The sequence below is a fragment of the Engraulis encrasicolus genome, chromosome 3, assembly GCF_034702125.1.
Source record: "Engraulis encrasicolus isolate BLACKSEA-1 chromosome 3, IST_EnEncr_1.0, whole genome shotgun sequence".
In the NCBI taxonomy this organism is placed as follows: domain Eukaryota; kingdom Metazoa; phylum Chordata; class Actinopteri; order Clupeiformes; family Engraulidae; genus Engraulis; species Engraulis encrasicolus.
In genome coordinates this window covers 488,770-501,269 of record NC_085859.1, presented here as the reverse complement: position 1 = coordinate 501,269, position 12,500 = coordinate 488,770, and the positions used below count along the sequence as shown (strand labels likewise).

The following is a 12,500-nucleotide window of genomic DNA, read 5'->3' as shown; positions in this document are numbered from 1 at the left end:
AGAGAGAGAGAGAGAGAGAGAGAGAGAGAGAGAGAGAGAGAGAGAGAGAGAGAGAGAGAGAAGAGAGAGAGAGAGAGAGAAGAGAGGGGAGAGAAGAGAGAGAAAGAGAGAGAGAGAGAGAGGAGAGAGAGACAGGAGAGAGAGAGAGAGAGAGAGAATCGGCATTGACTGTTAAAAAGGGCAGCGGCTGCTTTAAGAAGGCGGAGACTCTGCAGGGACATCAGAGCGCACAGAAAGTCTAACCAGATGATTTAACCTGCTCGCTGTCCTGAGAATGTCAGGAGTCACAACACAAAATGAATTCAGTTTGCCAAAGTTTTATATCACACGCGACAATCGCGGTACGTTACATGAGCATATCTCACTGCGTCGCAAATGCGCTGAACTCAACCGATCGCAACACAAACTTAGCGAGAGTAGTTCTAGACATTGACAGTTTGAGTTTGACAGTCAGTCTTCAAAATGCATGTACAGTAGGCTATCGCACGGAATGTTTAGCAACTATGGCACAGGCAAGATTTCGGGAACAGTTTGTGTTGTTGTTTGTGTTCCATGCAGTGCGTGAGGTAGACGTCCCAAACGACTAGATTGAACATGCGCACAATTTCATAAATCAATCCGCGGACCATGTGTGTGCCGAACCGAAATGATTGGTCCGAACGGACCACGGATCAATGATGATCCGTTGCGCCACTATTTATTGTATTATTTATTGCTATCCCACAATGCTGCCGCTATATGAAAAGGGTACACTAGGACACTATACACAACACACATGCCTCTACTAGGACAATGCTAATACACAACACACATGTAAATACACAACACACATGTAAATACACAACACACATGCCTCTAATACACAACACACATGCCTCTAATACACAACACACATGCCTCTAATACACAACACACATGTAAATACACAACACACATGTAAATACACAACACACATGCCTCTATTGTCATGATGACGCGGTGCTGCTGGACTAAGTTATTTCATCATCATTATATCATGTCGTTATGTTATTTGTTCTTCTTCAGATGACGCGGTGCTCCTGTTATTAAATCATTCTATGTCATGTCGTTATGTTATTTGTTCTTCTTCAGATGACGCGGTGCTCCTGTTATTAAATCATTCTATGTCATGTTGTTATTTGTTCTTCTTCAGATGACGCGGTGCTGCTGGACGTTCCTGTGATTCGTCAGCTCTACCACTGGGACTGTGGACTGGCCTGCTCGCGCATGGTGCTCAAGTGGGTAACAACTTATTATTGTTGTTGTTGTTGTTGTTGTTGTTGTTGTTGTTGTTGTTGTTATTGTCCACTGGGACTGTGGACTGGCCTGCTCGCGCATGGTGCTCAAGTGCGTAACAACTTATCATTGTCGTTGTTGTTGTTGTTGTTGTTATCCGTTGTTGTTGTTGTTGTTGTTGTTATTGTCCACTGGGACTGTGGACTGGCCTGCTCTCGCATGGTGCTCAAGTGGGTAACAACTTATTATTGTTGTTGTTGTTGTTGTTGTTGTTGTTGTTGTCCACTGGGACTGTGGCCTCGCCTGCTCCAGTGAGTACTGCCGCTACCTTGGGTTACACAAAAGGCGCCAACAGTACATTAAAAATGTTTCCTATGGGGTTAGACCTGTGGTTTTCAAAAGGGGGGCCTATGGGGTTAGGCCAGTGGTTTTCAAAAGGGGGGCCTAATAACAAAAAAAAAACGTATAGTTAAAATTGGGATAAAGCGCAGCGATAGGCAAATTTGGCTGAGGGAAGGAAGAGCTGACTTTGGTTGCTGGTAGAAGAGCAGAGGTGGTGGAGGAGAGGATGGCCTGAAAGAGGTGCATTTAAAATGGCATATATACAATAAATATAAAATGGTAAAGGGGGGGGGTCATGATAGTTTGTCACCTTTTTCAACCCTCCTGAGTTTGCAGGCATGTATATATGACTGATAATGGTGTGTGTTTGTGTATGTATACTGCATGTATATATTACTGTGTGTGTGTGTGTTTGTGTATGTGTACTGTATGACTGAGAATGGTGTGTGTGTGTGTGTGTGTGTGTGTGTGTGTGTGTGTGTGTGTGTGTGTATGTGTACTGTATGACTGAGAATGGTGTGTGTGTGTGTTTGTGTACTGTATGACGTGTGTGTGTGTGTGTGTGTGTGTGTGTGTGTGTGTGTGTGTACTGTATGACTGATGTGTGTGTGTGTGTGTGTGTGTGTGTGTGTGTGTGTGTGTGTGTGCGTGTGTGTGTACTGTATGCGCTCATGTGAGTGTGTGTGTGAGTGTGTGTGTGTGTGTGTGTGTGTGTGTACTGAACTGAATGTGTGTGTGTGTGTGTGTGTGTGTGTGTGTGTGTTAGGAGTGCGCGGTATGGACGGTATACTATCGTGCGAGGTATTTTTTCCCCCAAGGTATGGATTTTGTCCATACCGCTCTACCGCCATAGCGCATTGCGTCCTGCAGATGGCAGTAATAGACAACGTTTTGAACATCCACAAGACTGTCTCTCGTAGTAGCAAAAGAATGTGGTTGTAGAACAGAAGCACAATTTCATTTAAGCTTTAATTGTAAAATGTATAGTTAGTGTAGTGAACTATTGTTTTAAACTGTATGTGATTTCGATTCTGGTCTCCACAATTTAATGTACAGTGGTGTGTGAAAAGCAAGTTAGCAAGCTAACAGCCCAAGTCATTCATGTCAATGCTGGTGTCTGACAACAGAAATGTGCTAAATCTATGTGCTACTGGTTGCTTTACATTTGCGCCAGCCTTACTGTATGTTACTGTGTCCAGGTGAGATAATATCATTCACGATATCTGGCTGGGTGTTAGTAACTTAGATGACTGTTCACTGTTTAAAATGTGATTTAGCGATTTCGCTAACGTTAGCACGCTAACCGCTGCTGCAGTGATAGCTGCCATTAAAATTCATTAGTTCTACAATGCATTGCTAGCTGCCTCATGTTAAAGTTCGTTTTTTTTTTTTTAACTTTAACAATAACAGCTGAACCATTAGGCTTGGCATAATCACAGATGCAAGCACACATTTCCAAATTACCCCCAGCAACTCCAGAAATAGAAAAAAAGGTCAAATGAACGATTTATTGGATAAAATCCATGTTCAGTTTGACACCCCTCCCTTCCCTAGTTTAACCCCTTCTAGACTTTGTGAAATTGACAGTGTTGTAGCCTATTGCATTGCATTGCATTGCAAAATGCATTTTACATAGTTTTTGTTTGTTTTCAAAAGATTTGAATAGCAAGAATTCACACACATTACAAAAATGCAAATGTTTAAAAAATGCAAATGCAAAAGTTAAAAAAGGTGTTTTGTACATTTTGCGACGGAATGCTTAAATTTTACACAAATGTAAAATACCGTGATATATACCGTGATATATACCGTGGCTAAAATTATACCGAGGTATACATTTTTGGCCATACCGCCCACCCCTAGTGTGTGTTAGGTTCGGGCCCGTGAGTGAAGAGCAGTTCCAGGAGAGTGTGGACTATTTGACATATATGACTTATGGTGTGTGCGTGCGCGTTCCGTGTGTGTGTGTGTGTGTGTGTGTGTGTGTGTGTCTGAGGAGCAGTTCCAGGCTGCGTGCGGTGACTATTTGACTCATATGACTTATTGTGTGTGTCTGTGTCTGTGTCTGTGTCTGTGTCTGTGTGTGTGTGTGTGTGTGTGTGTGTGTGTGTGTGTGTGTTAGGTACGTGCGTCCGGTGTCGGAGGAGCAGTTCCAGGCTGCGTGTGCTGATCTGCAGCTGACGGAGAGCGTGTGGACTATTGACCTGGCATACCTGATGCGGACACTAGGGGTCAGGCACGCCTTCTGCACCCAGACACTAGGAGTGGACAAAGGCTTTAGGAACCAGGTAACACACACACACACACACACACACACACACACACACACACACACACTTTCTCTCCTCTCTCTCCTCTCTCCTCTCTGCTCTGCTCTCTTCTCTCTCTTCTCTCCTCTTCTTTCTCCTCTGCTCTCTCTCTCCTCTCCTCCCTTCACATCTCCTCTCTTCTCCTCTCCTCTACTCTCTTTCCTCTCCTCTCATCGCCCCTCTCCTCTCATCTCATCTCCCCTCTCCTCTCCTCTCCTCTCCTCTCATCTCATCTCTCCTCTCCTCTCCTCTCCTCTCCTCTCTACTCTCTCCTCTCCTCTACTCTTTCCTCTCCTCTCCTCTCCTCCTCTCCTCTCCTCTCCACTCCTTTCCTCTCCTCTACTCTCCTCTCCTCTCCTCTCCTCTCTCCTCTCCTGCCCTCTCCTCTCCTCCCCTCTCTTCACATCTCTACTTTCCTCCCTTAAAGCTTTTCCCCTAAAAACTCTTCATATTTTACTTTAAAATATACATCTGCTCACTGATAAACATTGCGAAGAGGTAACTCTTACTATTTAACAAAACATTTCACACAAAAATTATGTGAATATGATTGAAAATAAAGAAATGTAGATGTTGTGGGCCTAATGGGTACACTTACCTTCCTGAAGATGCTAACTGGCTAGCAGCTAGGCTTTGGATAAGCGCCCCCTGGACTGTGGAACTCACTTCAAACTGCTCAGTTTACCATGCTGTGCGTGCGTGCGTGGGTGTGTGTCTGTGTCTGTGTGTGTGTGCTTTGCGTATGTCTTTGTGTGCGTGTGTGTGTGTATAATGTGTGTGTGTGTGTCTGTGTCTGCTTTGCGTATGTTTGTGTGTGTGTGCGTTTAGTCCTTCTACAGGAAACACTTTGAGACGGAGGAGGATCGCGTCAACCAGCTGTTCAGCAGAGCCGAGAGCAGAGGAGTCGTCGTCAAGAAGTGGTAAACTATATATCATCATTATTATTAACATTATTATTATTATTATTATTATTATCATTATTATCATTATTATTATTATTATTATTATCATCATTAGAGATCAGAGGAGTCGTCGTCAAGAAGTGGTAAACTATATAGTTACCGCTAACATAATAACAGTCAAATGTCCATCAAGCAGCTTCCTGGGTGGAGGTCTGCACTCTCTGAGTGCATTTCTTGTTGTTGAGAGCAAAGGAGTCATCTTCAGGACGTGGTAGGTAGCACCATGGCGACCAGGTAGCACGTGGCAACCAGTTAGGTCACGGTAACCAGGTGGTGTTGTAGTATACAGGGATGTGTGTGTGATTGAGAGTGGGGATGTGTGTGTGTGTTTGTGTGTGTATGTGTGTGTGTGTGTATGTCAGTCAACACAAATGTTCTAGCAATGATGAATTTCCGGTCCTTGTCTTGTGTGTGCGTGCGTCTGTGTTTGTGTGCCTGCGTGTGTGTGTGTGTGTGTGCGTGTGCGTGTGCGTGTGCGCGCGTGCGTGTGCGTGTGTGTGTGTGTGTTGCAGCTCGGTGAGTGTGTGTGAGCTGCGCGATCACGTCTCCGGCGTCCACTTGGTAATAAATTGTGTGTGTGTGTGTGTGTGTGTGTGTGCGTGCGTGTGTGTGTGTGTGTGTGTGTGTGTGCGTGCGTGCGTGTGTGTGTGTTGCAGCTCGGTGAGTGTGTGTGAGCTGCGCGATCACGTCTCCGGTGGCCACGTGGCCATCGTGCTGCTCAACGCTCTGCTGCTGGTCTGCGAGCTATGCTCCGCCCCCACGACGTCCTGCTCCTCCTCCTCCGCCGCCGTCACCTCCTGCTGCTTCCTGCCGGCCGGACACGCCCCCTCCATATCTTGCCCCGCCCCCGTGTGCTTCTGCAGGAAGTCTCAGCAGCCAGATTACCAAGGACACTTCGTAGTGGTGACCGGATACAACCGGGCCACCGGAGCCATCTACTACAACAACCCCGCCTTCTCAGACCGTACGTACACACACACACAGTGCCCACATGCTGTTTTTATCTTTTAAAGTCTGAGCGCCCTAAATATTTTGGAATACACTGTACAGTTCCCAAATATGATGGAAAATCAATTATAACTCCCAAAGCATACATAGTGTCCAAGTTCTGGAACCCCAAAATGGCAAGACTCTTCATCACGCTTTTCACAAATTCAGTTTTTAAGGCTTAATATAGCCAAAAATAATCAAGGCATGCCATTTGTAAGTACATCATCTGGTAGACGGGGTCATATTGAGGGGCCATGGTGATTTTTAGGCCTGTATCTTCCTTCAAACTAAAACCAGAGGTGTCAAAATCTGCTTGTAAATGTTATATGCAATTCACAGGCTTGAAAAGTGGGCATGGCACCCCAACTTTGGAGGGCTTCATCTCTGCAACCGTTGGACGTAGGGTGCTAATACTTGGTACTCTTTCAATTGACCTCAAAAGGTACCTGTATGTGAGATATCGGGTAAATCGAAGAGGGACATGTGGGGAGATTCTAGGGAATAGGGCTGGGTATTGCAGCTATGTTCCTGTATCGATTCGATTTCGATTCTGAGGGTTTTGAATCGATTAATCACGATTCGATTCGATTCAATTCGATTCACTCCGAATCGATTCAATCCGTTCCCTTTTTGGTGCAAGTATTTCCCCCAAAAGATGCTGTTGCCTATTTTTATATAAAAATGTCAAAGGGCTGTGGCTTGACAGTGTTAACAGATTGCTAATTTGTAATAAGTAGGCCTAGGCCTACTTGACTAATACCTACTGGGTATTTTCCATAGACCTAAATGAAACAAAAAGAACAAAAAGAAAAAGAGCAAAAAAATCGATTTTGTGCCCTGTGAATCGATTATGTGAATTTTAAATGATATCGATCGATTTTCGATTGAATCGATTATTTTACCCAGCCCTACTAGGGAATCATGTGAATTGACATGGAATGACCCTTTTGCGTGTGTGCATAACTGTATGTGGGTGTGAATTATTGTGTGTGTGTGTGTGTGTGTGTGTTTAGGTGTGTGTTTGTGTGCATAATCTTGTGTGTAAAGGTGTGTGTGTGTGTGTGTGTGTGTATGTGTGTGTGTGTGTGTGTGTGTGTGTGTGTGTGTGTATGTGTGTGTTTTCTCTTTCGGTTGATTTACTCGACATGTCCTGTGGGGATTCGCCAGTTTCCCAATCTCGCCGTTCGGCAAAGCAGCTGTTCGCCCGTGATATGACAGCAGAAGTTTCGCCACGGTTCAGCTGTCCACCCAAAAGCGTATTTTAAGCTCATTTACGGAGGCTGTATCTGCTCTTTAAATAGCTTGTGATCTCTATAAGCATCATTTGGTTAGTTCACGCCACTGGTAAATGGAGGTAAATGGAGGTTTCGATGTTCCCTACTGTTCCACGCTTGGCTTCTTGACTAAGTCTGAGACCGCTAGCAAGGTTAGCTATCCTACTCCTGTGATTAAATCAAGTTCAGCAGACTACGTTGTAGCACAGTGCCAAGTTATTACTTGGTTTATAACCTCACTTGGCTAAACTGAGGGGTTGTGTTTTTCGGTCTGAGATATTTCGTCTCCCACTATGAGGCGTTTTGGCGAAATTGCTTACGGTGTCACTGTGCTACTCAAGCTGTTGACCTCGATCAGGGTTTTCCAGACTGGGATGTGTGGCCTGCCACAAGGGGGCGCGTGAGCTGAATAGAGCAATGGTGAATATGTGTGTTTTCATACAGCATTAATGAACATTTAAGTAGTTTTTAATTGTATGGTGAATTGTCTGGTCTATTGGAAATGAGGATTCCCCACATGACTCTGCATAATGTGCAATGGTTTGTGCAGTGAAGCCATTTGAGTGTCCATCAGCACACAAAAGCATTCGCTTAGCAGGGTTTCCCAAAATGGGGTGCGCGGCCTGCCATAAGGGGGTGAGCGAGCTGGATAGAGCAATGGCGAATAGGCTTGGGCGATGTCCCCCTAATTGACAGCTGACGATGTTTACAGTGAGACGATGCGATGGACGATGACCTCGTCTGGGGGTGGGGGGGGGGGGGGGGGGGGGGGGGGGGGCTGGGGGGGATATTTAAAAAAAAAAAAGAGAGATATATATTTTGTATTTATTTTTATTATTCATCTTCAGCTAAGTTATTATTTAATTCTATTTAATTTAAGAGTAAGTTAAATATATTAATATTATTACATTCTGGGGGATTTTCTTTTTAAACCTCCTCAGCGTTCTTGCTCAGCTGCTTTGTGAGATGGTCGCTGAGATGCAGAGATCCCCCGCTGACCCCTCCCCCTCGCCCTTCTCGTCTCTCCTCCCGTGTCACCTGCAAGCCCAGTGCTTGCTACTTTACCATCAGTTCATTGCGTGGCGTTTTTGGGAGACTTGTCAATAAATTTGTTACATCTGTGAGTTATTTATCTGTGTAACTATTTTAAGACGACATATGCGCTGCGTTTTTGCACAGGCTAGTAGGCTATAACTTTAGCCCCTCTCGCTCACCAGAAAACTAAATGGGAAAGAGATGAGAACCCATGCGTGATTGCGTGCCCTCTCGAGAGGCATTGCAATGGATTTTAGCCCCGACGTTGTCAATTCCTAGCACTAGAATACGGAATGTTTTGTTTTAGGTCATATCGAGACTTTTTTTCCCCCCTCATCAATGTTGATCAATGGATAGTTCTACAAGTAGTTCTGGCGGTGAAGCCATGAAGACGAGTGGGCGGACATGGAACCGCTTGCTCACCTTATTGACAGTGGGCTTATCAGAAGTGTAGACTCTTGAGTGGCTGCTTCACAAGACATCTCCACCGAGAATAGCGATTAAACATTTTGAGGTGAACCGTTAAACATGAAATGTTAAACTGTCGCAATTGCCGAACGTGTTGCTTATCGTCATGTTACTCCGGAGGAGCCAGCTAGGTAATGCGTAAAGAGTCCCCTTTGTAGGCTAGTCAACAACTTAGGTCACAGAAATAAATGAACGATATCACTTAGGCCTACTTACATCTGCAGCAAACAATAGTTGGGCTTAGTTCACAAGTTTTTTTTTTTTTTTTTTTAAATTCCATTGTGTTTTTTTTTCGTAGTTATATAATTCACTCCGCTTGGGGGCTTGTGTTCACAACTTGTCTTGAAAACCGCTGCTACTAGGATTTTACGGTAATGTGATGTCAAGTACCGTAATGATTACTATAGCAGCTGCTTCAAAAATTCACAAGTACAAGATTCCTTGGCATCACGATGTTTGCTGTCCATCGTGATGCCAGCTGTCCATCGCCGATGGACGATGATATCGTCTATCGGCACAACCCTAATGGCGGATATGTGTGTTTTTAAACAGCATTAATGAACAAGAAGTAGTTTTTAATTTGATGGTGAATTGTATGCTGGAAGGGTCCATTAGAAGTGTATAGTGTCATAGTATGTCATTAAAGAAGTTACATTGTAATGAGGGCATAAAAAACATTGGGTCTATTGGGAATGAGGATTGCCCAAAATGACAGCATAATGTGCGGTGATTTGCTATCTCATTGCGCAAACATATGTTTAGGGGGTGCGCGAACCAGAATGAAATGAACAAGGGGGAGCGCAAGGAAAAAAGTTTGTGAACCACTAACCTAGCTAACCACTAGCGTGACTCAACAGCTAAGCTCCTCTCTCTGAGCTACCTAGCTTCCCTCGCTTCTCTGTAGTGTTGAGCTTGCTCTGACCGTCTTATTGTGGATCGCTCTCCCCTGCCGTCTCCCTCGCTACACGCGTACCCGTGTAGGCACAGGGGCTCGAGTAGCATCCCGGTTGACCTGCAACACGCGCTTACATGTCCTCCTCTCCCCCACTCTCCTGTTCTCCTCTCCTGTTCTCCTCTCCTCTCCTCTCCTCTCCTCTTCTCCTCTCCTGTTCTCCTCTCCTCTCCTGTTCTCTCCTGTTCTCCTCTCCTCTCCTCTCCTGTTCTCTCCTGTTCTCCTCTCCTCTCCTCTCCTCTCCTCTCCCCCACTCTCCTGTTCTCCTCTCCTCTCCTCTCCTCTCCTCTCCTCTCCTCTCCTCTCCTCTCCTCTCCTCTCCTCTCCTCTCCTCTCCTCTCCTCTACTGCCCTCTCCTCTCCTTTCCTGTTTTCTCCTCTCCTCTCCCCCACTCTCCTGTCCTCCTCTCCTCTACTCTCATGTCCTCCTCTCCTCTCCCCCACTCTCCTGTTCTCCTCTCCTCTCCTCTCCTGTTCTCCTCTCCTCTCCTCTCCTCTCCTCTCCTCTCCCCCACTCTCCTGTTCTCCTCTCCTGTTCTCCTCTCCCCCACTCTCCTGTTCTCCTCTCCCCCACTCTCCTCCTCTCCTCTCCTCTCCTCTCCTCTCCTCTCCTGTTCTCCTCTCCTCTCCTCTCCTCTCCTCTCCTGTTCTCCTCTCCTCTCCTCTCTCCTCTCCTCTCCTGTTCTCCTCTCCTCTCCTGTTCTCCTCTCCTCTCCTCTCATCTCCACTCCTCTCCTCTCCTCTCCTCTCTTTTCATCTTTACTCTTCTCCTCTCCTCTCCTCTCCTCTCTTTTCATTTTTACTCTTCTCCTCTCCTCTCCTCTCCTCTCCTCTCCTCTCCTCTCCTCTCCTCTCCTCTCCTCTCCTCTCCTCTCCTCTCCTCTCCTCTCCTGTTCTCCTCTCCTCTCCTCTCCTCTCCTCTCCTCTCCTCTCCTCTTCTCTTCTCTCCTCTCCTCTCCTCTCCTCTCCTCTCCTGTTCTCCTCTCCTCTCCTGTTCTCCTCTCCTCCACTCTCATGTTCTCCTCTCCCCTACTCATGAGGTTGCATGACGAGTTTCTGACGCCCTCTGGCAGGCTTGGGTCCATTGTTGTCGCCGATGCCTAGCCAGCGTAGCCTAGCCAGCGTAGCCAAAGCAGGTGTTCGGTAGCGTCTACCCCGCGTAGTGTAGCCTAGCCAAAGCAGGTGTTAGGTAGTGTCTACCCTGCGTAGCGTAGCGTAGCCAAAGCAGGTATTAGGTAGCGTCTACCCCGCGTAGCCTAGCCAAAGCAGGTGTTAGGTAGCGTCTACCCTGCGTAGCGTAGCGTAGCATAGCCAAAGCAGGTGTTAGGTAGCGTCTACCCCGCGTAGCGTCGCGTAGCCAAAGCAGGTGTTAGGTAGCGCCTACCCCGCGTAGCGTCGCGTAGCGTAGCCAAAGCAGGTGTTAGGTAGCGTCTACCCCGCGTAGCGATGCCTAGCAGCGTAGCCAAAGGTGTTAGGTAGCGTCTACCCCGCATAGCATAGCGTAGCGTAGCCGGCGTAGCCAAAGCAGGTGTTAGGTAGCGTCTACCCCGCGTAGCGTAGCGTAGCCTAACCAGCATAGCCAAAGCAGGTGTTAGGTAGCGTCTACCCCGCGTAGCATAGCCAAAGCAGGTGTTAGGTAGCGTCTACCCCGCGTAGCGTAGCGTAGCCTAGCGTAGCCAAAGCAGGTGTTAGGTAGCGTCTACCCCGCGTAGCGTAGCGTAGCCAAAGCAGGTGTTTGGTAGAGTCTACCCCGAATAGCGTAGCGTAGCATAGCCAGGACAGGTGTTGGGTAGCGTCTACCCCGTGTAGCGTAGCCGGCGTAGCCAAAGCAGGTGTTAGGTAGCGTCTACCCCGCGTAGCGTAGCGTAGCCTAACCAGCATAGCCAAAGCAGGTGTTAGGTAGCGTCTACCCCGCGTAGCGTAGCGTAGCGTAGCATAGCCAAAGCAGGTGTTAGGTAGCGTCTACCCCGCGTAGTGTAGCCTAGCCAAAGCAGGTTTTGGTAGCGTCTACCCCACGTAGTGTAGTGTAGCGTAGCCAAAACAGGTGTTAAGTAGCGTCTACCCCGCGTAGCATAGCCAAAGCAGGTGTTAGGTAGCGTCTACCCCGCGTAGCGTCGCGTAGCCAAAGCAGGTGTTAGGTAGCGCCTACCCCGCGTAGCGTCGCGTAGCGTAGCCAAAGCAGGTGTTAGGTAGCGTCTACCCCGCGTAGCGTAGCCACAGCAGGTGTTAGGTAGCGTCTACCCCGCGTAGCGTCGCGTAGCGTAGCGTAGCATAGCCAAAGCAGGTGTTAGGTAGCGTCTACCCCGCGTAGCGTAGCGTAGCGTAGCCAAAGCAGGTGTTAGGTAGCGTCTACCCTGCGTAGCCTAGCCTAGCCAGCGTAGCCAAAGCAGGTGTTTGGTAGAGTCTACCCCGAATAGCGTAGCGTAGCATAGCCAAAGCAGGTGTTGGGTAGCGTCTACCCCGCGTAGCGTAGCGTAGCCTAGCCAAAGCAGGTGTTAGGTAGCGTCTACCCTGCGTAGCGTAGCGTAGCATAGCCAAAGCAGGTGTTAGGTAGCGTCTACCCCGCGTAGCGTAGCCAAAGCAGGTGTTAGGTAGCGTCTACCCCGCGTAGCGTAGCCAAAGCAGGTGTTAGGTAGCGTCTACCCCGCGTAGCATAGCGTAGCGTAGCCAAAGCAGGTGTTAGATAGCGTCTACCCCGCGTAGCATAGCGTAGCGTAGCCAAAGCAGGTGTTAGGTAGTGTCTACCCTGCGTAGCGTAGCGTAGCCAAAGCAGGTATTAGGTAGCGTCTACCCCGCGTAGCGTAGCGTAGCCAAAGCAGGTGTTAGGTAGCGTCTACCCTGCGTAGCCTAGCCTAGCCAGCGTAGCCAAAGCAGGTGTTTGGTAGAGTCTACCCCGAATAGCGTAGCGATGCCTA

At 47.5% G+C, this 12,500-nt stretch overlaps 1 protein-coding gene across 2 annotated transcripts in view; it reads left to right on the top strand.

The window, feature by feature from the left end:
* gucd1 (guanylyl cyclase domain containing 1) overlaps positions 1-12,500 on the top strand; it is a 21,741-nt gene that overhangs the window by 6,894 nt on the left and 2,347 nt on the right. Inside the window, exons 2-5 of one of the 2 annotated variants that reach the window (XM_063194615.1) lie at positions 1,172-1,256; positions 3,719-3,884; positions 4,734-4,825; positions 5,524-5,831. In XM_063194615.1, the coding sequence (XP_063050685.1) occupies positions 1,172-1,256; positions 3,719-3,884; positions 4,734-4,825; positions 5,524-5,831 (651 nt within the window). Of the gene's footprint in view, positions 1-1,171; positions 1,257-1,330; positions 1,366-3,718; positions 3,885-4,733; positions 4,826-5,523; positions 5,832-12,500 lie in introns of those variants that run through there. The other variant, XM_063194616.1, reaches the window with a different exon arrangement.